The sequence below is a fragment of the Patiria miniata genome, unplaced genomic scaffold (genome assembly GCF_015706575.1).
Source record: "Patiria miniata isolate m_02_andy unplaced genomic scaffold, ASM1570657v1 HiC_scaffold_3, whole genome shotgun sequence".
Classification (NCBI taxonomy): Eukaryota; Metazoa; Echinodermata; class Asteroidea; order Valvatida; family Asterinidae; genus Patiria; species Patiria miniata.
The window spans coordinates 21658160-21685891 of NW_024037069.1; the positions used below are offsets into that span (position 1 = coordinate 21658160).

At 40.3% G+C, this 27732-nt stretch overlaps 1 protein-coding gene across 5 annotated transcripts; it reads left to right on the plus strand.

Annotated features, from left to right (window-relative positions):
- The first annotated feature begins 143 nt into the window (after nucleotides 1-143).
- On the plus strand, nucleotides 144-26849 carry LOC119737376 (ranBP-type and C3HC4-type zinc finger-containing protein 1-like). 5 transcript variants are annotated; one of them, XM_038211691.1, is made up of 16 exons: nucleotides 144-820; nucleotides 1349-1609; nucleotides 4472-4655; nucleotides 8167-8247; nucleotides 11584-11673; nucleotides 14470-14562; nucleotides 15633-15783; nucleotides 16088-16184; nucleotides 16512-16716; nucleotides 17630-17826; nucleotides 18709-18888; nucleotides 22690-22871; nucleotides 23496-23607; nucleotides 24048-24326; nucleotides 25452-25595; nucleotides 26388-26849. In XM_038211691.1, the coding sequence occupies exons 2-16, from the start codon at nucleotides 1433-1435 to the stop codon at nucleotides 26466-26468; spliced, it is 2253 nt and encodes a 750-aa protein (XP_038067619.1). In that variant the 5' UTR covers nucleotides 144-820; nucleotides 1349-1432; the 3' UTR covers nucleotides 26469-26849. The 5 variants fall into 5 exon arrangements, with proteins under 5 accessions (XP_038067619.1, XP_038067620.1, XP_038067621.1 ...); XM_038211690.1 differs by lacking the exon at nucleotides 144-820 and adding an exon at nucleotides 859-1150 and having other exon boundaries at nucleotides 26388-26525; XM_038211692.1 differs by lacking the exon at nucleotides 11584-11673 and having other exon boundaries at nucleotides 26388-26525.
- Nucleotides 26850-27732: the final 883 nt, after the last annotated feature.

The window sequence follows — 27732 nt, forward strand, 5'->3', positions numbered from 1 at the left end:
AAAAGCAAAAGAGTTTATGCCATACCTTTGATGGACTTTTAACGAACGTATAGAATAATTCAGTGCTGGACAGTGCTTTTATTAGTTTTAATGGCAACTTGCTCCAAATCTCGCGCGAAATGACGAGAAACATTTGCACATGGCACGTCACGTCATTGGGGAATGCCCAAACCAAAGGCCTGTGATTGTGAAATCAGGGAATTTCCGGAACTCCTCTCATATGCAAATTATATATATTTATATGCAAATTATACGATTTCGACATTGTTCACTGTATTTCAAATATTTGTATAACTTGCGGGCCGGCTGGGTTTTAGTTCGTCAATGCGTCATCGTGCGCTGGCACTGCATACAGTGCATGATGAGCGCTCAGTCAGTGCATGCAGTGTATGAAGATTGCACAATTTGAATTCGCAAGATGGTGATTTGCAACATCATGTGACATATCTCTGTTGATCTCCGTTGATGCTTGTCAGCAGTTTTGTTTCCTGAAAATTGGGTGGACGGGAAATAGAAGCAAAAAAGCTTTTGAAATCAACATTTAAACTTTGAACTCTGGTGTTTTTAAGAAATATATTCCTCATCTGCAAGTGGTACATCTTTTGACTCTGAATGAAGTGACAAGATCTTAATATGGAGACAAGGACATACATGTACTTGATTGTGTGGACAAACTAAATCGAACGTGTTTACTCCAGTCCTGGTTTTTAGAATAGAACTTCAGGATTTGCTTCAAGTTCACCGTTTATTACATCAGCAAAATCAAGAAAGAACGTCGTATCAGCTTGAATTTGGAGAATGGATATGACTCGATCATCAGGTGTGTGTTCGTGGAGTCAAGATGGAGTTGAACCATTTGTCTTGCAAATGTATAATTTCCGTGGAAAAGAGGGATCACTGGAAATTAAACTTAGCTGCAGTACGTTATGTAAATTGTGTTCAAAAGGCACAAAGTCAAAGGCTGCAATCAACAATACAGCATAGCCGCACCCAACCTGATTTGATTGGCTGAATCAAGTGACCAATAAGGAGAGCTGGTCCCAACAAGCTGGCATTTTGCCAAGAATTTTGAATGCGCATGTGGTCACCATATGCGTGGTGTTATGTGTATTTAACCTGGAGGAATTGGCCAAGTGCCAAGTTTGGCTGGGTATTTATGGGTACCACTTGACAGAGTCAACATGTGTACCCAGTTGGCAAAATGCCAATTTTTTTATGGGTACCAAGTTGGCAAGGAGCCAATTCACTGTGTACACCCATTTTTTAACTGATTTTCAGTTTGACTTGAGATTGTCTTTGCTCAACTTATCTTATTTTTCATGAAAATCAAATGTTTCATTTTTTTCAGGTCAATGTCTGTGACACCTGCAGACAAGCCTACTGATAACTGAGAAAAACAAATTGTATTTAACAGTCAAGTGAACTGTTTAACATGAACACACCAACCAGGGAAGAAATTCTTCTGGTTTTGAGAGGATCATTTTGTGAATCATTCGACGAGTCCCTTGGAAAATGGAAAGGTCCCTTCACACCCGCCAAGTTCCAAATTTTGCAGAGTGAAAATGACTTTATGTTGAGAATTTCTACTGATATCGACAAACAGTCAGATGTGAGTATATGCCCCCCCCCCCCACCCCAACCAAAAAAAAAATCACCCACTATATTGCAATCTGTAAGGGTCAAAATATATTGCATTTATTTATGTTTGCACATGACCTATCCATCACAAGTCGTCCAGTACCAAGTCAAGTCACAAACTAAACGGTGACAAAGACAGTCCTCCTACTTGTAGATGCATGTTTATTTCATCCTGTTCCTTGTGGTCTGACATGTGAATTGACTTGTAACTAGTTATGAGTGGACATATGTGATGCATTCAACAACATAATAAATATAATTTAATAGTAAAACACTTAATTTTCACAAGGAAAAAGAACATGCTTCTCCTCGTGCTCAATAGAAGCATCAGAAGATGTAAAAGGTTCAAAGTTTCCTCAATCCTGGTAAGTTGTGCTTCCTACAAACGAAAGCAATGCCGTTACGTCCCCTTCTAACAAATTGATTGTTATCATCAGTCAGCAAGTTTCGGGCGAGGACCAGTAGTCGACTAGTGGTTGCATTTGTGAAGTAACGTTATCGCAACGTGCTCCATTGGTGGTTATGAACGTGTACGGCTAGTGCATGGTAACCACCAATGGAACCATGCCCCAAGCTCCGGCTCCATAAATAATCGACTCTAGTAGTTCACCCATCCTTTGTTCAAGTAACCGTTGTTGAACTATGAAGTTTGGGCGCAAACTTGCTCGGTACAAAGTCGTATTGTCAAAGGTAAACCAATCCCTGACCCAAACCATTCATGCGCATCACTCGCATACATTCATTCCAAAAAGTTTGCGGTTGCACAATATGACTTCACCATGCATACCTGATAAAGGGTTGTGCGTTCGCGGTGCTGTGAAGTGTGATGGTTCGTAACATGTGACAAGCACACCACATGCACATAACAGATCTGTGTTGGTTTCTGTTACTGTTAGCTCCAAAGCTGCCAAAATAAGGAGTGGCAGGACCAGGAACAAGTCTACGGTCACGCACTGCTCTTGAGCTTGGTCGGGAAATTCCAACCATTCCAATCCTGTTCAGTTGGATTGTCGAGACTATTAATAGCACCATAGAGCTAGGACCATTTGCTACATTAATTTGGGTGACATCATCTGTACAATTTACAAGGTTGTTAAAATCATTTCACCAGATCTCTGTCGATAGCAGCAATGGCCGTGTTCAACAATTGCAAGGGCCCGGATTGCGGACACCGACTTTTGATTGAACAAAAATTAAATGGATTGGTTGCAGAGCTAAAACCAAATAATGAACTCTGATAAACAATTTAACGTACCCTTGTACAGAACTGACAAGCATGTGCCTGTTGCTGCAGCATACTTCAATATGAGTAGAACAAGGTCCACACTACAGAAAATACATACATGTACCAGTTCATGGGTGATTCTCTAAATTTAGGGTCCAAATATATGTGAGTTTTTTCCCCGTCCCTGTTACCGGTTGGTACTTTTGTAATTTGCCATTCAAGTATCATTAAGAATGACTTCAAACGATGTTTTATCTGTTGGGTAGGTAGTTTGCGATTCATAATTAGCGGCGTAACTAGGGTTAAACTTCTGGGGGGGGGGGGGAGCACCTAGGGATACACCAATTTTTCAAGGGGGGCACTGAAGGCAATTGGTATCTTGTTTTTGTGCAATTCAAGATTTTAAGTTGGGGGGGGGGGAGTTGCACGAACCTCCCTTTTGACCCCTGTAATTACGTCACTATTCATAATCACTCTTGGAAGATGACTGCAGTAACCTTAACTTTAGTGTCTTTTACTAAGTAATGGACCAAGTCTGCCAAAATCCATCTCTGACCCTGCTTCACATAATGCTTCAGGACCAAATCCGCTGCACAAAATGGATTTTGATGGACTTGATACTCGTGGCTTGCCTGCCAAAATCCCCCAAATTGGGGAATAGATTTTGATCTAAGGAAGGTTAAGGTTATAAGGAGTGCGTCTGAGAATTACAAAATAAAAGACGTCAAAATGTAACAGGGACAGGAAAAAACTAGACCTTCAGTTTATAGAATGACCCACATGTAGTTGCATTGTAAATGGTATAAAACAAATTGTAAAGGTGTGAATTTTCGGGTACTACGGAATCCAGGTACCTGAATTAAAAAGAACAGGGATACCAGGGTACCCGTTAAAGAAACCCAACCTTTAAACTCAAATCTAGGTAGTTGCCATTCAGATTGTTGGTTAAGGTCCATAATACCACATCGGTGCGTCAATATGGCAATTGTTACAAGTGTACACATTTTAAGTGAACTTTATAGCTTATCTGTGTAAACTGCAACTTTTTCGAGCATCATAAATGTGAATATGTTTTATTTTCCATGTAGTCTGGTTTTCATTTTGAAAAATCCTCACAAACGACATTCAAAACCTTTAGTTTCAATTGTCTGAGAAGTTACTAAGTAATTCCTAAAGTTGGTTATGGGTACCTGATCCAGTGATCAGGAGCATGTTCTTGACAACAATGGCCGGGTACTCGAGTACCCGGTTCTGATGCACAGCCCTAAAACATTTTCTTTGCTACATACCCACCTTGAACATGTAGAACTTCATTTTTTTTTTCTTTCCCAGGATAAGTTCAGGGCATTGGCTTTTTTTTTTTTTTTTTCGTGCATGGGGTGGATTTAAGAAAAGTTCAACGGCTAGTCTAGTACTAGTAGTCTTTGTGGCAAATTTCAAGGCACAAAGGCAATGCAAGAAAGTTGTGTTGTTAGTGCACTTAAAATGATGATAACTTAAGGATAAAAATAACAATTTACACGAACCTTTACAGATGAAACTTCTTTTTGTGTGTGTCAGGAGTTTGCTCCTTATACGTTTCCATGTTTTTCCTTTTTTTCTGTATAGCCTCTGGTTTTCGTAAGCTGCAGGAAAATCAGTTCCGTCAAGAAACTCACTGAGGTACTGCTTCAGATCAACCTGAGGGGCACCCCCATCAGCGTCGCCTTCTGCATTCAGTTCACCGTTGCTAAAGACCAGAACCATTTCTTCCTTATCCTCAAGAATGCGGCCGAAGAACTCAAGTCCAGGGGTGAGTTCAGCAGAAAATATTAATTCGCAAAATTTTGTTTACGCTTAGCAAAATTCAGCTGGTAACCGGTGGCAAGCAATAGACAATCTTATGGAATTTCAACTGGAAACTTGCTTTTGCTGAGCCATTTTGTTTTTAGTTTCTTGAGGTAAGGTACACATGTAAGCTAATTGCAGACACACAACTTCAGGTAAAGGGACCTGTAATTTGGGAAAGTAGCTTGGGTGGCCTACCCATATTCTGCCTGACCATTTGAATTATTGACGCATAAATGAAACAAAAAATCCGAAATTTGCCATCCTTCCTAAACTTCTTAAACAATGTGTGCTAGCGCAATCCCATTGAGTTGTTTCATGCAGGGTGTTAAATTCCTTCAATAACTTAAATTATACTGTGTGTTTTGGGGGGAAAAGGGTACCCAGTCTCCTGATGATGAACAGAGCATATACTGTTTGAAACGTCGAGTTCATTACCAACTGGTTCTTCTCCGAACCACACATGTTACCGCATACCTCCCATTCATTGATCATGTCCACCATGCAAACCCAGAGTAAGTCTCATTTAACTACAATATTAGTGTGGATATTGTAGTCATCCAGGCATTTTAACCCATTGTGATGGTTCCGTTTGAAGTCAAGAGCGTAGAAACTCACACTTGTTAAAAAGTCAACCAGACGCGCCCGTGTGCATGCAGGGTACATACATGTATGTACCCACTGTTTGTCAAGCGGCGCGAAATGGGCTTCGGTGATATATCGGTGAACAAAGAATCTTATGAAGTAAAGATGCTGAAAATACCTTGAAAGCAATCAAGATAACAGTAAATATTTTGGGATCGTATCTGGTTGACAAGAATTTACCAAAGGATTTTGAGACGCTGTAAAAGCTTTTGCAAACTGGTATTTTGTTGAACTACTTACATTGGAAGTGAGAAAAGCAGACAGCGATTATAGTCCTATTACAAGAAGGCATCATAAGATTTCTTTCTTTCTGATCAAGTCAGCCTGATAAAAATACATGTAATAATAATACTATTGGATGGCTTTTTTTAAGGGATTAAAAAAAATATTGCACTCACTATAACAATATTACACTTGTGTTAGAGCACGTGCGATAGATTCTTGTAACTCCCTCAAAGCCATCCAATATTATACATGTACTTACATGTACAGTAGAACATTCATCCAAAAGAGTGTATTTTGTTACCGAAAACAGGAAATGAAATTTAACAAAAATTGCCGCATGTGTCATTCCAGCTGATACACTTGCAGATAAACATGGTTTTATAACCATATGTTAAATGACATGATATAGTCCCTTTACTGTACTTTGTTCATCTTGCAGCTCTTGGCTTCGACTGGCATTCACAGATTTCTGTCAAAAAGAAAAGCATGCATGTTGACTCCGCGGCCAAAAATCACTGCACATTTCCCTAATCGTAATGAATACCTTTGCATCCGGATTGTGCTTGCGTTAACACCCATTCAACCCTTATGTTCATGTCACTTGTACAAGTACAATGTACATGGATGTGCTGCACTTTATTTCTTACTTTCTTTTGGGGATTTTTGGAAGGTACTTCCTCATTTGCCTTACAGTGCATTTTTAAACAAGGAAATGACACACCGTGGGCTTATAAAGTCTTGTTTACTTCAAACAGGAACTTTTTAGAAAGTCATCAATTACATTTCTTCGTATCAAATAAACATTTTTTGTTACCAAAGTTTGCTTTTGTAGCTCCCAAGCATTTTTTCCTTACATTTTTCAGAGGATACATGTACATGTGTATGTTGTACAAAAGAGGACACAAATTGCAATATAAATCAAAGACATTGAACAAGCACTTTTCTGATTTGTTTGCACAAGGTGAACATATCACTGCACTTGGATTTCCAGGAAATTCTCTTGTACCGTACCAGCTCTAAACAAACATATTAAGCTGGGTTTTTTTTTAAGTTATGAACATAGAATTATCAGACACCACTACATGTACAGTTATTTGAACAACAAAAAAATACGCATTCCCCAAATTCTTCATTTTGTGTTTTTTTGTTTGTTTGTGCTCTGTTTGTGGAGTTATGATCTTTTCAAAGCCTTGTGTATTGAGATGTCTTTTGTGGTAAGAATCATTTCTCGATGAACTAACAGGAAAAAAAAACCCAACCAAACAACAAACAACAACGACGTCACTTCAGTCATTTCAGTGAGTGGGCGTAATAGTATTTATTGTTGGCTGGAAATCCCCAGGACCTAGCTTTTACATAGATATGCGCATTGATATGACGGCATTACATGTACCTGTAACTAGTACACTGCACGTAGATACTGTAAGGCTATAATTAGCAGCCAATCGGGGACGTCTCTTGAACTTGGAATGGTCCATTAAACAGGGTGAGTTTTCCACCAGAGGGGTTAATATTATTTGTGCATAGGTAACTGTATGGCTATACATGTAGTTATTAGCCAATATGACGTCCCTTGAACTTGGAAGGTCCACGAGAGGGTTTGACTTCATGATAAATGCTGCACACTTACCCAGCATGTGGGTTTGGCCAAACGGGTGCAAGCTTACACATCAGTTGTAAAATCTCGAACTGACAGCGCAGTCGTGGTTGCAGAAATATCAGTGTATACTTGTGCATGTGATTTGGAGTACCAGGGTTGTTTAGATGACTATATTTTGTTCTGTGTATTGGAGGTAAGCCAGCTATTTTGGACACATTTTTCACAGAGTGGATGATGGGTACATGTATACATACAGATGCCAGAATTTTGTATTTTGTACCACCTGATGAATGAAGTAAGCATTGTTAGTAAATAGTTGGAAATATGCGTGCAAGTTTTAAAACTTTTTATGTAAAGTTTGGAGATTCTTTTAGTGAATTGGATGTGTTTGGAATTTGGTAAATTTTCTTTTGTTAGGATATAATAGAAAAAATGTCATGTTTATGTCATAAATGTGTGTCTTCGTCGGAGTAAGATTCCCGTAAAGTTTGCAACACATTACCACATTATGCGGGTATGTGTTAGTGAAAAAAACCCTGTTCTGCTGCATAATTGTAAGATATCTGTTCTGCTTGCAGAGAATGTGAACAGTTTTTATCATGTAGCCTACAGTATTACTGTTCAAGCTTTCTAAATTAAGCTGTTGCACAGGTTCCTATATTCCAGTGAATTAGTTTATTAAAATGTAGAAGAACATTTTCTGATATACTCTTGAAGCACGAAGGAAAAGTTGATGCCACTGCATGTCTGGCCTAAATGTACATGTAACTCTTGAGAGCACATAGGTTTGACACGCAGTGTGTGCACCGGTCCTTGTGTGTGATTTTCTTGTATGTACATGCAGGGCCTACCACGTCACATTCAGAAAGTTTTAGTTTATCAGAATTTTGTTATTTTATCTGTAGGCCCTAAGCATAGGAAAGCAGTACAACAACTTGGAGGCACTATATTCAGACAGTTTGATTTTAATTTTGTTTTCTTGGGAATCACAAATGCATGCTTACAGCTTATGATCGAGGCATGTCAAACCAGCAACCAAACTCACCAGGATCAGCAGCAAAACCCAAACCCACTGATCAACTAGAAGGTACGCATGATCCTGTACTTTTAAGCCATTCAACCTGTTATTTATTATTTGTTTATTTGTTTATTTATTTGTTTCTGGTGATGAAACCAAAGATTCCTCAAAAGCGCCCTGGGCACTGTAGCTAGCAAGCCTGAAGAAACCTGTAGCGAGAATACAATATGAGAAGAAATTACAGTTTTAGAGGTGGGAGGAAAACCCCAGAAGAATATTTCTGAGTGGGGAAAACCCATGGAATCATCAGGTAGGGACGACTGAAACCAATCCTCATTTGGCCAGGGCGGGAATCAAACCAGGGTCACACATTAGAAGGCGAGGAAAGTACCGCTGCGCCGCCAGCCTGACTCCCATGTACCGCCCAATACTGCCCTGCCTGTTATTACCTGTACTGCCCCAACCCCAAACTTCCCGGCTTTATGGATTCATCACGGAATAAATACACTGTTGTACAACTGTGGATAGCCTTGGTCAAGGCGCTAGTTATTATTCATCCGGCCGTATCGCGGTAAATGATATCTTCGCTAGCGCTGTGCATGCAGTCATGTCTATGCATGCAGTGCATTAAAAATACAGCACGAACAGCGACCTCACGCGGCCACTATTTTTAAGCAAATCAGTTGGACCCAATCCAGCGCCTTGGTTCAGTCGTCCATGTGAGGTTTTGGGGGTGGTGCTCATTATGTTAATAGCCTTAGCTGACCTTAAATGTCGTTTTTTTATTGGTCGATCGTTGCGTGGAAACTTGCATAGTGAAACGTGGCACCATACATAATCCATACACGTACACGTTGTGTGTCTCTGCACACGGCACCAATGCACAAAAACTGTGGTTCCTGTCATGTCCGCAAAAGGCGAATAGCTGCAAATAATTTGATGACGTTCGGATTTACCAAGGTGTGATTGGACACTCCACATATTAGCCCCACCTACACTTATCTGTATTCGCATACGAGTTGTGCACTAGAAATCCAGCGCAAAATAAAGAAAAACATAAGCTTTTGCCGACGATTGAACCAAGGTGCTAGATTGGGTCCAACTGATTTGCATAGAAATGGTGGCCGTGTGAGGTCGCTGTTTGCACTGTATTTTTTAATGCACCGCATGCATAGCGCTAGTGAGGATACTCGTTTACTACGGCCGGGATGAATAACAACTAGCGCCTTGACCAAGGCTAAACTGTGGAGGAATAATATATACATGTATGTACTACGGTTATTTTGGGGTCAATTGTTCTGAACTGCAGATGTTTCACAACCATTTCCCCATTCTGCAACAAATTGTAAAGTACAATTAGATAGGCCTATATGTCACTTTTTTCTGTAAAATTACAGTTGTTTTTTGTTTTTGTTTTTGTTTTTGGGGGATTGTTTTGTTGAGTGGTCGGGCACAACCCGACCACTCTTTGGATTTGTTGCGATTAATCTTTCTTTCTTTCTTTCTTTTTTTTCTGCATAGCACGTTTCCGCGGGTTTTCTCCTAAACGGTATAAGATATGAACTTGTAACTTTAAACATATATTGACCCTCACTCGGAGTGGTGCATATTACACTGACGTCATAATGACGTCATCGGGTGTCAAATTACAAGCGATTTTCTTTGAATAAATGACGATCTTCTTTCATCTATAACTCTTCAACAAAATGATCAATTTTGCTCCAATCTTGTAAACAGATAGACCATATATTGATTAACATTTTTATCTCCTGTACATGAACTCACTTGACCTTTACTTCCGGGTCTACCGGAAGGTCAAAGTTAGGTGAATTCAAAATGAAGACATTAGCCTGAAATCAAAACAAAGCACAATTTCTTCCAAACGGTTTACGGTATGATCATAAAACCTTGTGTGAACTTGTACCTTGTTACGGAGATGTTATACATGTAACTGCTGTAACGTCATCATGACGTCATCAGGTATCAAATTACAAGCGATTTGATTGCACGATTTGACAAAATACTTTGACCTATATCTCTTGAACTAAATAGAGTATCATGTTCGTTTTTTTCGTGAGGTTGTAGACGGGGCCTTGAGCAACATTTCTTATTCCCGGGCACAAAACTGCTTGACCTTTACTTCCGGTGTTACCGGAAGTGCAATAGAAACTGAATCTAACTCTAAAACGGAAGCATTTTACTACAGACAAATACATTATGGAAGTGTTAAGTGAGGAATGCCAATCACAAAAACATTATTTTGACGTCATCCTCGAAAGGGCGCCCTTCAGCGGCACATAGAAAACAGTTTAATCTTTTAAAATGTTAAAACCCTTAATCAAATTTTTATGATATATTGCCCCTATGTATCCCGTGAGCAACCGCAAATGAATTCGCAAGGTTTCATAATCATGATGTCATCAGACCGGAAGTTACTGTAGGGAGAATTCAACAATAACCATGATTATTATTTTTAATTTATATCCATCATTTGATCCCTGTCTCATGACTATGTTTTTTGCCCCCCAAAAATGACATCTGTTACACTTAATATTGACCTTTTGCTTCCAAATACTGTGACATCATCAAACTGGAAGTTAGTATATTACATTCTCTTAATTTCCATATTTCCATACGTTATTTTTACTTAATGATAAACAAGTGTCCTCCCTTCCCTGTTTGACTGATGACGCCATCAAACCGGAAATAACTTGTACGCGTACCCAACTGTTTACTAAAATTTATCACACCTTAAAAGACGCATTCTTTTTGTACAAAATAATTGGTACTGGAAATGTTGAAGTTCTTGGTCCTTTTTTTCTGACATAAACATATTCATAACTTAATTGGACAATGTCTAATGAAATGGTTGTCTACCCGACCACTCTGCGTTTGTAACAACAAACGCGAACCTCTAGTTTTGTTTTGTTTTCTTTTGGGGGGGGGGGTGTTAGATAAGCAATACAAATTTTAAACAGTTTTGGGTCTGATGTGGTATTGGTTTTGAGATTATAGGTTTTTGATTTTTTTTTATATATTGCATTTTTAGCATTTTCTGCTGGGAGTTATTTGAAGAAAACGAAACGTTGGAAATAAAATGTATTAACAAGCAAAACAAATTATGCATTGCAAAGATCGGATAAAAGCAAACCAATTACAAGCTTTGCAACTGAATTGCAGAGGGACAAAATGGAATTACTCGAATTCGGATCATGCAACAAGATTCTTTGGGATCTCATGCTGCTGAGATTCGGTACTTAACTGTTCGCCATGGAACAGTTTTAAATTAGACAAACAAACAATTTGATATGAAGTCTTTTGGCCTACTTTGGTATGGAAACCTTGATCACTATTAATGCAACCTTTTGGGAGTTTGATCTAGTTAATTTGCAACAATGATTCCAGATCCACTATATTGTGATCGAATCGGCCCGTCGAGTCCTCAGCATCCGTTGCTTCCACCACTGCCACCAAGATCTCCTAGATATAAAACTGGTATAAATTGTGTTTGTTTGGAATTTTGTTTGTTTTTTTTTGTAAGATTTGATATCCTGAGCTAACTGCCTAATAATAATTCTGTTTATATTCAGACCCGAGAAATGAATGCTTGAAAAGATGCATGGGGCCCAGGGGAATTTATATGCTGTACATGTAATGGAGATCATCAGTTCACATGGGTGCATACCTACATTGTATGTTCCCCAATACCGATGTTCCCCGAAATCCTTACCATGTAACCCTAACCTTAACCCTAACCCTAATCCTAAGGATTTCGGGGAGCATCGGCATTGGAGAACATAGGTATTGGGGAACATCAGGTACCGGTAGACCCCGTTCACATTATCACTGCATTGCAATTAACCAACTGCTTTCTGCAATGAAACCTAGAGGACATGCTCACTTTAGCTATGCCAATTTATTGCTAATCAAGGGCGGACTTTGATGGAGGGTGTTTAGGAGACTAACCACTATCCTTCGCATTACATCTGATTAAATTTTATTGTTTACATATACTTTATATTGGGAAGAAAATGCCAAATTTCCCTTCTGGAAAACAAAGTCATAAATCTTGGTTGACTGCTTGAAAGGCCATATATTGTAGGTTGGTCTTTGTATATACCAGTATGTGTTTACAAGAATGTATGTACTTCACTCTCTCTCTCCCCCCCCCCCCCCTCCACCCCCCCCTCTCCACCCCCCCCCCCCCCCCCCCCCCCTTAGAAATCATGAACTTCAACACCTCAGCCTTTAGTCTTTAAAATTCCGGGATTTTTTTTTATGTCAATAAAACGTCCATGTTTAGATGCTCAAAAGCATCGTACAAAGTCCGGAAATTTGTACAAAGTCCGGGATTCGTTGTTTGGTTTGTCTATACATAAAAATTGTCTACATGTAGCATCATAAATTTTGTCGTAAACTGAATAAATGGACTTGTCTAAAATCACACTCTTAACTTGTTCCTGTAATGATAGTACATGTACATCATGTAAGTCATCTTTTATTGTTGTAAATTGCTTTTGGGTATAGAACCAAAGCAGTGCATGTGGCAAATTCAACCTTTCAGGCCATGTGTTATTATAATTCACAAGTTGAATTTATGAGAACCGACATGCTTGTCTGTATGTATTCAGTAATGTACTGTATAGCATGTTGTACGCTCCACTTTTACCCTACACAACCACCATTTTTCCAATTGGAAAATGTAGGCTTTAGTTTGAAATGTGGTGCTTGGACTACTTATTAGCTAGACGCCATGCATGTCACAGTAGATTGCGCTTTTGTGACCACTTCCAAGAGCCCCATAGCAGGGAGGGTACGGTGCATGGCGCATGCGCGTCCTGGTTTGTGCGTGTGGGCCTATACATGTATGTAGCACAAAGTCTAATTATAGTCTGAATGTGCACCAGCCCGTAACATATCTTCACGTGAACAATAAAGCGCTTTCAGCATAATTGCGTGCAGATGCCCCATCCAGTGTGGTTTTTCCCTTTCTCTCATTGGAACCGGTGACGGGGTACTTATTGTGCCGTGTCCACTCATGTAACCTATATAAAGGTACTTTTTTAGCCTCCACATTGCTTGCTGTTGGTGTCGCGTATGATCATCACATCAATGTGCATATTTTTACCTGTGTAACCTGTGACATCTTCACTTGATACATGTAGATAAATTCAATTCAAAAGTTTCTGTCTGCTTTCTGCACGGATGTTTTCAGCTTATGATTTTCCTCCCAGCAGATTAAGGTGCAGATTAAAAAGAGGTTCCCATTTTGAAATGGAAGTCAGCAAACATGACAGTGTGGGCGAGCCGTCATCCGGTTATGGGGAAGTTTTTTGTTTTTAGGCAAATTAGGACCGAGTTATGGGGACTTTCTGCTGTCCCCATTGGGTCTGTGGTCCCCATGTAGCACCATGGGGCAACTCGTGTGTAGTCCCCATAGCTACGGAACAAGTATGTGTGTATAAATACACTAAAGAACTTTAAAAAAAAAATAATAATAATATTAAACATTAAATTCTGGACCAGATTTGTTGGTTTTGAGCATTTTTGGTGCTTTTAAAAACAACATTAGCAGAAATGTTTGAGTAAAGAGTTTGTTCAGCAATTTTCAGTTGACATCCTTGACATGACATCAACACATAATGTGTTTGCGGTGTAACATTATACAGTGTAAAGTGTGTACAATTGCCTGTGAAAACAAGAGTAGGATTGCCATGTCAAAATGGACCCAGTGATCTCCAATTTAGGACATACACATGTATAATATATACTCAGTGACTCAGTTAGTGAAAGGACAATAAACTGGCTATAATGTGGCGTGCAGGAAGTGGAGAATTTTGACATGGAATATATTATGCTCGTCACGTACTATATAGGTCCCCTGTATTGGCAAAATGAAAGCTATTCATCAGCTGGGCGTGTGGGGCAAAGTGCGACATCTTGTTCCTGGAATAACGTGCAATATCTCTGTGCTAATCCTGTACATTGGTGCTCAGATGACTTACGTGTATGCTGTTGTGCTAACAAGCTCCATATATAACTGTGTAACATTTCGGAAAGAAGGCTGATTTTGTTCTCACCATAGCTAGATGTAGAGTAAAAAAATTTACAATATGTATAATTTGTAATTCTTTCTTTACAAGTGCAATAATGCCAAGATATTTATTTTCAAAAATGCATTTCTTTTCCATGCAATAATACTGCTCACCTTATTTAAACATCAGCTTAAATGGAAATAGGTAACTCAATACATTTATGTCACATGTTCTACTTATTCTTTTTTTTGCCTAGAAACATCACGAGCACCCATGGCAACCATGGTAGCTACTCATTTTGCCGGCGTGAGCAGCGGTTCGGAATCACCAGTAAAAGGGGCAGAAATGGGTATGTGAAATTAAGAATAGTAAAAATGCTTATAAATGTGACGTTATGAAGCATCGGGTCCATTGGCTCATATAAGCTGATTTTACTGCTGAGAGCAGCAATTGACCTATCCCGGTAGAATCGCGTCAACGCAGCTTGTGAAATATTGCCCAATTACATGTACATGACAAATGGACGTGGAACGTGAAACATCTGAGACAAACAAAACGTAGCGTACAAAAATTCCATAGGGTTGTCTAAGGGGCGTGGCTAACTCGCAAATGGCGATAGGTCAATTGATATGGGACTGGATTAAAGCCCTTTCACACTATCCAAAATCTCCCCCGGGTTGAACACAGGTCAAACCTGGGTGTTTTTGTAACCCCTTTCACACTAAAACAAGAAGCTACATGGCTTCTACACTGGCACTGTGTTCTACGCAGTGGCAGAAGATATTGGGCCCAGCCGGGGACAATTTCATAGCTCATGCTTTACAGATAGCAGAAAAGTTGAAAAGCTGCATATTGTAACCTACATGTAAGCACTATTTCATGGCGTGGATGTGCTAACGGTTGCGTGTGCATGAAGATTTCTGTTGTTACATCACTGATTTAAGCAAATTTTTCCTCTGAGGTAAGCGTGCCTTTGCTGTGCTTACTGCTTATGTCTCCATGAAATATACAGAGGCTCTGTTAGCAGAAAATTGTGTGCTTCAGTAGCAGAGCGCCGTGAAATCGGGCCCTAATTGGTTCCAGTGTTGAGTAGTTGTACCAGGATTAGTGCAAACTGTGTGTTTGTTTGATGGGTGTTCAATATGGGACCCAGTTCCGTTCACGGTGGGCCCATGTTGATTCCAACACAGGAAGGCAAGAGAATGGTTTGAATATAGGCTTCTTCAGGGTAATAGGGGGATTTGCTATTTGTTGGTGGAATTGTACATGTGCCTTTTTTTAAGTGTACTGACTAAATTATATATTACTGCTCCCTTAAAGGTAGAGAAGACCGTGTGTAATTTGTGATTTTTGGGGGTTAGATTTTTTTGTTTTTTTGATATCCACTTTAATTTGAATGTGCCACCTTTTGTCGGCCAGATGCTTTGATTGCCAACCTGCAGCGGCAAGTAGCCGCGGGTGACTCTGCAGGGGCCTGCGAAACCATCACAATCCTTGCGCAGAAGAAGACCAAACTCAGCATGAGTGTGGACGAGATTGGCGACTTGCCAGGAATTCGCAGTAAATTCAAGTGAGTGTGGCCCAATGTCATTGATTAACATAGCCTGAACGATTTGTGAAATGACTCAGATTTGTTAACTGTTTTTGATCAAATATCTATTTGGAAAGGGCAACAATAAAAAAAAAAAGACACCTCTTTTGAATACGTTCTTTTGAAGAGCACCATAGTAGAAGAAATGGTTTTTCATTTTTCCTGTATTTGAAAAATTATAGGCGATTAAAAACATGTTTGTTACAACAGCATGCATAAAAATATTTTAAAGTTGATCTTGTACGGAATGTGTTTTTAATTTTCCCTCTTTTTACTGTACTAGGCTTGAGGTGCATGTGGAGGATATTCAGTCATCGGGTGCCAAGATCAAACTGTCAGACGTGACCCCAAACATGACCATCGGATACCTCAAGAAACTGGTAAGAGTCAAACCTGCCCCACGGAAGAGACACAACAAAACTGGTGCAGTTTTCTTGAAATTGAGTTATGCATTTCTTGAACGGCTAGGTCTTTACAGATCATCAAAAAAAAAATCACCTCTAGAGGCAAAATTAGGGTCTAGAACTTTAACAGTATATTTTAAGCATATTTTTCATAGAATTGAAAAAAAATCTTCTTTTCTAGTTTTATGGTTGTATCTGGTAGTTCTGCCCAAAAGTTTTGTTTGGACAGAATACATTACAAATGGTGCAGGTGATAAAAAACAAAAAAACGAAACAGTAAAGATTTCTGTCTATCCTCAAAAGGTTTTCACGCAGTACAACTTCCCTGTGGAGGTCCAGTGTTGGATCATTGGCCGTAGGATCATCCGGGATTTTGAGACACTGATGGCGTGTCGTATCAACTCCAGCACGCCGGTCTTCCTATACCTGATCTCTGCTGAGAAGGCGGGGATCACACAGCAGCAAGCACAGATGAGCCGACAGGCCATGATGGCACAACCGATGCAGAGTGAGTATGGACCATAGAGTACCCCCACGGTAGGCACAGAACGGAAAGTTAGGGGACACCACAGCGGAGAGACATTGTATGCATTGGTGACAACGCCTGACGCTCACGTGGAGACTACATAGCTTTGTGCACTTTAAGAATAACATAGATGTGCAGACTTCAGAATATGCACACAAATCAGCATCCGCGCAGTGTATCCAGTTCACTGGGCTCCCTAAAGTGGTAAAAAGGCACCCCCTCTTGTTCGCGTACGCAGCCCATAAAAAAAACGAGATAATGTTGAGTTCAAAGTAATGGGAAGGGTTCGTATCCTCGTTATCCCGTTGCAGTGCTGTAGTCAAGTCCATCACAAGTCCATTCACAAGTCTGGTCACAGCAAGGGGAGATGAACATTAAATAGAAGACTGCTTTGTCACAGTTCATTTGCATAGCTTGTGACTTGACTTGGGCCTGATGACTAGTGAGGAACTTGTGAGGACTTATGATGGACTCGGCTACAGCATAACACTGCCTCTAAAGCCGGCTTTAGGTTAACCTTGCGACGACTCGGATCAGTCGGCGACTGACTTTTCAGGATCAAGCTGCGTCTGAGTTTGACCGTCGGGAACAACTCAGTCGCCGATTTTGGGCGACCTGAGTGTAACTGCGACGATATTAAAATGATCGGCATCAGTTGGCGCTAAAAAAAATCAAAAGTCGCAAGAGTAGAAAAATTCCAACTTCTGCGACGTGTTCCGCGACCATCACACGATTTCTCAGTTTTGTGAACTGGGCATTGTTTTTCTGCTTGATGCCGACGGTTCCGTCGTGGCGCAAGCAAATCATGGGTTGACCTGAGGCCGGCTTTAGTGTCTTATAAAAAATGCCTTCTGTGACTTCACCCTTTCTGAGCAAAAGACCCTTCATTTTTCAGTGGGGATGATGAGACAAGTCCCGGCCCCAATACCACCAAGGGATGCCCATCCAATACTAGCTGCTACTGCCAACCCCGGCCTCAGCCTACCTAGCAGATCCTCACAACGAGAACCAACCAGAGACATGCCTGTATTTTCTGCTGTCCCTCCGATCCCTCAGCCGCTACTGGCGCCTAGGAAGCCTACAGCCGAACAGGTTTGATAGAATTGTGAATTCTGCTAAACTAAAAAACAATTATGTGGTGCTTATATCATATAGCAAACTCTCACAGCTCTTTACAGGTCATTCATCAGGCCATGAGACTAGTTTTCTGCAGCAGCCCAAGGGTCGATTTAATCAATTCCGGATCGGATCAAAAACTGCTTCGCTCAAAAAATCACGCGAGAAAATTAATTTGTAGTCAGAACAACTCCGAATCAAGCATATTTTATTACATTTTTCGAAAAACAGTTAATTCAAGAGAATTCCAGCAAATTTTAAAAAGAAAATTAAAGTAAATGTTTTTGAAATTTTCTTCTTCATTGTGACTGCATGAACACACACAGACCGATAAAACCTTTGACCCATCACAGAACATGTCACATAAAATTGATTACTAGCATGTAGTTGGGTCCTATACGCACGTGATCCAGAACTACACAAAGACATACGTTCATTTTTTTGGCGAATTTTCAAATATTAGAGACTCTAACATTATTTTGATGCAAGAGTTCGTACAACTGTAGAGTACGAACAAAATTATTTGAAAACACATGTTCTGAGTGATGTTCGGAGCAGAAATTGTCAATTCCTGGCTCCCGTGATTTTCTACAAACCGTCCAAATAAATCAAAGTGCAAGTTAGAAATCTGGCTAAATTTCCTTTCCTATAGATTTATCAAAAAGATCTTTGTGTATCAAGAAGCTTACATTTTCCTTTTCAAAACAAACTTTGTCAGAAAAGATAGTATTGTTGACCAATCTAAAAGCTTAAGGTTTTTATTTGAAGCGATCCAGAACTTGGGAAAAATCCAGATCTAGAAAAACGACTGTACTATTACAACTGAAGTTATTTCCTTGTGATTGCTACCGGTGTTAGGTTGGATGGCATTGCCCCGCCTGTACCCTGATCAACCCCCCTACTGTGCCAGGCTGCAGGGTCTGCATGGAAGGAAGGCCCGCTAGTTACCAGGTACCTGCCCCAGACTCCTACATCATGGACCCAGAAGAGAAGGCTAAACAGGACGAGCTACTTCGCAACGAGAGACTCATCGAAGAGGTCAGTATAAATCAGCAGTGTTTTCAGCAGGTAAACCTTGATTTCTGGTCTGGTTCCAACACTCAAAAACAAAAACGTTTACCCAGCTTCTTAGCTGGATAACTAAAAAAAAAAGGGGAAGCAGATCAAATTTGGAGAGCATTTTTGGACTGATCCTGAATTTGTTTTTCTTGTTTTTGCTTTGTCCAGAGCCTTGCAATTGGTGGACTCCCGGAACCAGACCAGACAGGGTCCCTTGATGTATCCTTGGAGCCGCAGAATGATTGGACCTATAATGATCTTGAAAGTGACTAGTGACCTATTAAAAGGCCAGATATTGTACCTAATGATATTTAAAAAAAAAAAAAAAAACCACATTTCTCAATGTGCAATGGTCTATTCCCAGAGTAACTCCTAAATAAGGCAACATGTTATTTGCTACTTTTGAAAAAAGAATTACTCAACTTCATGTAAAACAACGTACATGAAATGTCAAGTATTTAAGCTTGGACATATTAAAGCCTCAACTTTAGGCTGAAGTGGGCAGGAAGAAGACTGTTTTGCCTTTCGGTAAAAAAAAAAGAGTTGGAAAGTGCACATTGCCTTCGATTTTGATTGTGTAGAACTTTCAACACCCAGTTCTGAAAAGTAACTCCTTGTTATATTTTGCTTTCAACCTACCTGCCTGGGCATTTTTGCGTGACAGTTTGCTGTCATCAAAATCTAAAACAAACAAATGGTATATTAATTTCTGTACACTTAAAATCAAAGTTGGACATCGGGTTTTGTGTAAAGAAGGCATGGCTAACAGGGCTTGATTAAGTCTTTCGTAGGCCCTAGGCACCAGTGTTCCGTAGGCCCTACTCCCCAGGCACCGGCTACAATTTCACGTTGGTGCTAAGGCCAAGTTCGGGCAAGGACCATTAGTCGACTAGTGGTTGATTTGTGACGTACCTTACGCCTGCGCACTAATAGCAAAGTGCGAACGTCTCTAGTCGAACGCTGGTCAAAATGTCATTGCAAAACGTCTGGATCCTGGCTCCCTGCTGTACGTTATGAACGCGCACGGCTATGGTTACCAGCGAAGCAACCAACCCCAGTAGGTTGGTTCCAAATAGTCGACTAGCGTAGTTAACCATCGTCGACTAGACAGAGTTCGGGCAAGCGTTAGTCGACCAATGGTTAACTATAGTCCTTGTGCGAACTTGCCCTAAGCTGAACAGAGCAAGCAAGGCCAAACTGGTAGCTCTAAATCCTGTTGGCACCGTGCTTCACAACAACAAATGTCACATGTTAATTTTATACGTTCATGTACATGCAGCTAAAGTGGAATCTTGATAAGTCAAAGCTCAAGGGAATTGGCTCAAAGTTTGAGTAAAGCAGAGTTTTGAGTTATCCAATGGATTTCTGTTCATCAGCAATTGACGGAAATAAGTTTTTACTTTCAGTTGGAAGGGTTTTGAGTTAACAGGTTTTGAATTACCTAGATATCACTGTACATCAGTGTCAGTTGGTAAAATCGAAAACTCTGAGAGAGACGCTAAACCTTTTAAAAAAATTTCTTGCGTTTGTGTGGGTGTTGGTGTAGTTGTGGCCTGTGTGTTTTATGGGACACTGCGGTATTTTTGTAGGCCCTCCGATTTTTCAGGCCCTAGACACAGTACCTACTGTGCTTATTGGATAATCTGGGCCTGATGGCTAGAATACACATGTACAGCCCTGATCATATCAATTTAACTGCAAAACCTAATGTTATATTTTGGAATATATAGGGAAGATCATGATAAATAAATAAGTTTTGGACTGGGGAACTATTATTTTCCCTTGACATCCAAAAATTGTGCTTTTACATGTTAACATTTTTGAAAATCAATTACGATGAACCATGTGTACATATATTCATGTAAGATGAAAACCTACGTGTATGCAAAAGGTTTAGATAACTTTGCTTATCCTCAAGTTAACTTGAATCCTCGATCCTGATTGGTTGATCCATGGCAACAAGCCATGCTATATATAACCATGTAGCATGGCCACGGTCCACACCGCACTCCGCGTATTGTGCTATTCTAAGATGCAAGGGCCATTCGGTACAACACGCACGTACGTGTAATAGAATAACCGCTGAAAGGTTTGTGTACTAGCTGCATGCGTGTTTAATTTGTTAAGTGCGTCAAGTTTGCTTGAAGATAAATTTGTTATCGCGCTCCCGCACATGGAACACGGAAAATGTAGTGCATCTGTGTGCTTCATATCCGTATTCCACTCACACTCGTGGAATAATTATATAATATTCCATCAATGCAGTGTGAAAAGTTTAATTGTGTACTGCTTTGGTCATTGGTACGTACTAGGTGCAATACGGATGAGATGTATTTTCCACTTCTTACTGGAAAACACTTTAAGAAAAATAAAAGCTGAAATTGCTAAATACTAAATTGAAAAATTGAAGCGTTCAGTATTTAGCAGCAGCAATTTAAGACTTTTGTTAAGGAAAATAAAGGTGTTAGTCAGATAAATACAGGTGAAATGTAAATTCTGGAACGATTCTAATGCATAAATTATCCGTATATTTATTGTTGATTTTCCATTTTGTTAAAAGCATTACACATTCTTAAAAATAAACTTACATCTCATGAGTTTTATATGAATAGCCCTTTCCTTGCTACATTCAACCTGGGCAAGACCTGTTTTAGCCATTGGATTTTGTTGTGCTGAGCAGGACTATCATATACACAAGTGTATTGGTTTTAGGATTCTGTTGTGTTAACCAGACTCTTAGAAGTAGTGTAAATACTGAAGTTTAAAACAAATGAGAAAACTTGAGAGTACATGTATAACTGGGGACCAAATAAAGCCTGCTGGACCCGAATTTCACGTACGTGTATTTTACTCTGATCAACATTTCCAAATACAACTTTTTTTCTGTGTACCGGAAATTGTATCCCCCCCCCCCCCATCCTGAAAAGAAAATAAATGCCACATGGATGTCTGACGTAGGAATGAAATACATGTATTGTAATGGTGTTGGGAGATAATCTCGCTCATTCAGATGTCACCAGCTTTGGATCTGTTGCATCGATAGCCCATGTTCATCCGTCCTCACAAGTCCTCACCCGTCCTGCAATTAAAGTCGATCACAACTCACTTACCATTAATAAGTCATAGTTTGTCAAGACAAGTGACAGGCTATTCGAATGACAAGGGCATTCCTTTGTCACTGTTCATCGCCTGTTACTTGATGTAAACTGACTTGTGATGGACTTGTTACATATGTCTATCCACTCCACACTGTTTGACCTGATCCCAAGCACTAGTGAGTATACACTCAGATCACCATTTTACTCAATAAAATCACAATGGAAAACGGAGGGTGGGGGAGGGGGGGGGGGGGGGGTAATGTACCTCTACAGCTATAAATTGTGTATTGCAACCATGAGATCACTGGTACACTGGGGGAGGGGGAGGCTTCAGGCTTCTTCCTGCCCCCCCCCCCCCCAAAAAAAAAAGGAGGTGGGAGAAAAAGAAAATAAGGAAAGAAGGAAACCTTAGCCAACAGAGTAATTGTTGTAAATTGCACAATAGAAAACACTGAAAATAGGGGCTAAAAGCATGACCATGGACAGTACATATTATCATAAACACTACCCCCCAGTGTCAGATTAGGTTGAGCTGGTTGAAAAATGAACTAAATGATGTCCCCAACGGAGACTTTTGGGTCTAGCCCAACAAGACCAGCCTACTCTTGTTTTCAAGGCTCAATTAAGGAGAAGTTAACATCCCTGGCACGATTTTCCCAGCTGTGTACAATAATTTCCTCAGATGGAGAGAAAACAGAAGTTGGACGCCGAGCTGAACCGAGACACCAACTACCAAGCCCTCCTGATGGCAGACACACCGGGTCTGATCCCCAATGCTGAGGAGTTTGAGTGTCTAATCTGTTATAGCGAAGTACCTGCAGGGGAAGGGGTCTTACTCAGAGAGTGCCTGCATACGTTCTGCAAGTGAGTCTTTGGATCAAGGCTAGAGTTGGTATTGTCCTGTCCTTGTTAAAGACTGCGTAAAGTGCAGCCTTTAGAGGGCACTATCAACAATATCAATCAGATCTTTTGGAAGTTTGACACCCTGAACTTAATTCATGAGTATCCCTCATAGGGGCGGATCTTTCGGGGGGGGGGGGGGTGATATGAAGGGGGGGGGGGTGAGTGGAGGCATGCCAAATGTATGCCCTAGCTGTTAGGGGGTGTGGGGTATGCCCCCCAGATAATTTTGAAATCTACGATACTTTGTCCTGCATTCTATGGAAATTTGAGAATATATTTAGAAACTTGGGGGGGGGGGGGCTGCAACACCCAAACCCTATCCCCCCCCATCAACTATAATACGTATGATCGGACTGTCTTCCAAAGATGGGAGTTTGAATCTAGCTGCTGGCTACTGTGTTGTGTCCTTTGGCAAGCCACTTTACCCCTAATTGTTCAACTCCAGGAGTACAGACTGGACTGGCATCCCATGATGGGGACAGAAATATTCTCAGCTGTCATTCTCAGTTTTACTGTTCGAGTGGTACTGTGGGGCCTTTTCAAACAGTCCGTTATGACCTTGTGATTTTTGTCTCTTTCAAACAGAGATTGTCTACAGGGCCATATATCTCACAACAGGGAACCAGTGATAATGTGTCCCTACAATGATGGAACATACACCTGCCCAGAGGCACTATTAGAGAGAGAAATAAAAGCGGTAGGTCAAGTTATCCAAAACAAACTAGTTTTCTTGAGATGGAACATTTTGCTGAACGGCTTTGGATGAATAACACAACTTTGTCAGATAGACATCAGAAAGATGTTATCATACAAAAATGAGCAGTACTTTTTTCTCAATTTTTCTTAAACAGTTTGTAGATCCTGAAGATTTATATTTCCACCTCGAGCAAAGGAATAGTAAAGTTTTTGTAACAAGTTTTAGTCTAGGGAAGTTGCATACAAAATATTTTTATACTGAAAAGAGCAATACAGCAGGCACTAAATGTTTCTAATGCTTGTTATTTTCTTTCAAACAGCTCACTATTCAATAAGTTTGGCCTCTACCTTAAGCATTAGAAGATTTATCAGAAATGGTTCTGTTGAGAAAAGAGAAACATTTCAGGAAACCAACTCTTTTGTGGTATTTATTCCAACCAGCTGGCCAGTCCAGAAGAGTTTGCCCACTACCTCCAGCGCGGTCTGACAGTGGCCGAGAGTCAAGACCCAAACAGCTTCCACTGTAAGACGCCGGACTGTGCTGGCTTCTGTTTCTACGACGACAACATCAACTTCTTCCAGTGTCCCATCTGCGGTAAGGAGAACTGCCTGACCTGCAAAGCCATCCACCAGGGATTGAACTGTAAGGAATATCAAGATGATCTGCAGAGGAGAGCGGCTAACGACAAGGCGGCGCTGATGACCAAAATGATGCTGGAGGTAATCAGACAGAGCGACAGACTGACAGACAAGTAGACAGGCAAAGAACTAGTGGTAGGGACAAACAGACTGCAATGAGTACCAAGAACATGCTGGAGGTAATCAGACAGAGCGACAGACTGACAGACAAGTAGACAGGCAAAGAACTAGTGGTAGAGACAAACAGACTGCAATGAGTACCAAGAACATGCTGGAGGTAATCAGACAGAGCGACAGACTGACAGACAATAGACAGACAAAGAACTAGTGGTAGGGACAAACAGACTGCAATGAGTTCCAAGAACATGCTGGAGGTAATCAGACAGAGGGACAGACTGACAAACAAGTAGACAGACAAAGAACTACTGATAGGGACAAACAGACTGCAATGGGTACCAAGAACATGCTGGAGGTAATCAGACAGAGCGACAGACTGACAGACAAGTAGACAGACAAAGAACTACTGATAGGGACAAACAGACTGCAATGAGTACCAAGAATATGCTAGAGGTAATCAGACAGAGCGACAGACTGACAGACAAGTAGACAGACAAAGAACTACTGATAGGGACAAACAGACTGGACGGACTACCAAGAACATACTATAAGTAATCAAACAGAGCGAAAAATGAGATTGAGTAAAAAGAATACCCCAACAATGAGAAAATATTGCCAAAAAAATTAGCATGGATGTAATAGAGATGAATTGATGAGGTCAGTCTTTAGGGGTCTCCTGAATATAAACAAAACAAAACAAAAACAAAATAACATTGACCAAATGTGTTCTGGCGTTTCGTAGTGACTAGGATCAATCATCTCTATAAGCAGAAGTCAACCTGCAATAGTTGTTCAGTCCGTTACACAGTACAGTTACCAAGGGCGGATCCAGGGGGGGGGGCTAAAGGGGGCCATGGCCCCCCCCAAAACGAAACCAATTTTTTTTTTTTTATGTGACATCGCAATAAAGGCAGGCAATGAGTACACCACCATCTTTTCCTCAAAAAAACATTGGTTAAAGTGGTCAGAAATTGCCTCAGATCGCACCACAGAGCATCTAGAATCCAAAATTTTTTTGGGCCCCCCCCAAAAAAATTGTGTTCTGGATCCGCCCTTGACAGTTACCGGTTAATGGATTTCTTTCAACAGAAAATGATTTCTAGCGGAGAAGCCATGAAATGTCCGCAGTGCAGTATCATCATGGTCAAGAAGGAGGGATGTGATTGGATCATGTGCTCCATGTGTAAACTGGAAGTGTGCTGGGTAACCAAGGGGCCGCGATGGGGACCAGCGGTAAGTCACTGGTACCCGGTGTCATCTATGTGTTCTAGCAAGACCTATGGTAAACCATCATTCCGGCACCTTTGCTTGAAACCCAAGTTAGTCAACTGTAGTTGGACGAGTCTAGTCTACTATTGAGGACCAGCTTAGAATTGTGTCAAGAACTTGTACTCGCTGAATGTAGTTATTGTACAACAGTGAAGCCCAAAACTCATCGGAAAAAAGTCAACAGATGAATACTGCAGAAAGCTTGATAGTCGACTTGAACTTGAACTTGTTGTGCCTCTGTAGGATTGGAGCAAGGCACCCGTAGGTGCAGGGCATATCTAGTTCTCGATTGATTTGTTGTTTTTTATAACCACTTCCCACTGGGATTATTTTTGCCGAAAATTTTGATTTTCACAAAAGGCAAAATTTTCCAGCCAACTTCTGATATACAGTCAAACGCCACAAATGCTGATTCGCAAGAGTCATTTCAACAGTATTTGTATGATATTTCTTGCCGAAACCTCATGTGTTTCAACACCCTGGAGAGTAAATTGTCAAACAATAAGTCGTGCACAACGGCCAATTAGAGATCAACTCACGGTCCGTCTCCACAGATTTCATGGATTTTGTGTGTGCATGTACAAAAGGCACAAGAGATTAGCGTGGTTAGACGTCACCCGGAGGCGAGTCGAGGCAATCTTGATGTTTTAACCCCTCAGCCGTGCCTGTGTATAAAAACAGCCAGTGTGTGTAACTGCATCCCCCGATGCGAACTGGTTAAACATATCTGTTGATTGTATTTTTTTCTGTCACCAGGGTAACGGAGACACAACCGGTGGATGCAAATGCCGTTTAAATGCCAAGCGATGTCATCCCAAGTGTCAGAATTGCCACTGATGTCAGGCAAGCAGTTTGCCTAGAGTGAGCTTCTCGTGCAAAAATACTACACTTCTAGCTGTCTGTCTTCTGTGAGATTTGCTGTGGATTTTGACACTCACATGACTGGTGCCTTGCGTTAATATTTGCGCACATTCAAGTGATATTTGGTCCTTCATGCTTGAACCTGCAGTCACATGAAGACTGGACTTCACCACAAACTGCTCTTGGATCCATATGAATTATCAGCTCACAAGCCAACCAAATATTTTGGTGTCCAACTTCAAAATACTAAGTACAAATAATTTAGTTATTATTAATTATTATTTCTGGTAATGAAACCAATCATTCCTAAAAAAGTGCCCTACGCACTGTAGCTCGCAAGCCTGAAAAATCCTGTAGCGAGGACACAATGAGAAGAAATTACACTTTGGTAGGAGGAAAACCCACAGAATCAGGCAGGGACTGAAAACCCAATCCACATATTGGCCCAGGCGGGATTCGAACCCAGGCCACAGCGATGGAAGGCGAGGAAAGTACCGCTTCGCCAACCTGATTCGCCATGAAAACATTTACAGGCAACTCAGAAATTATTTGTATAAATACTTTTCTTTTGGGCAATGGATCAGATGGTTTGGTACTTACACAGTTCAGATTTGTTTTTTGCTTCAACCAATTTAACTTTTCAGTTTATCGCTTTTTAATCTTGATCATTGAATTGCATAGAAAAATATTTTATCTAATTTTTTCCGTTGAAAATGCACCCAAAAATCTTCTTTTTCTTTGCAACAGTCATTTTTGATTAACGAACGCATTTCCATGATAGATCTGCTTTAAGAAAAACAATTGCTTTGATTTTTGTTTCAGACGAAAAAGGTAGTGGGGACGACGGTAAAAAAAATTCGACATAATTTTGTAATGAAGTTAGCAACCATCCAACAAAGTATTAGAGGAAACAATATTATCTTTAATATAAATTTTCTTGTAGGTTCTTTACAACTTTGCGATTTAAAGTTTTGCATTTGATGCTGCTGTTAAATATGTTTGATATTCATTAAACTTTACTTCTTGAACACTTCTTATTTCTTTTGGGGAATGTAAGCAAAGTAAAATCAGATGGGGTTAGATACTTGTGATTTTTAAACAGATAATACAAACGCATGTAAAAAAAAATCCCTCAATTCGGCGAAATTGAAAGAAATTACACAATTCCATGGTACATTCTGCTCATCCTACTACATGTACATGTATATGCGCAAAGCCTTTGCAAATGTTCCTCTCATGA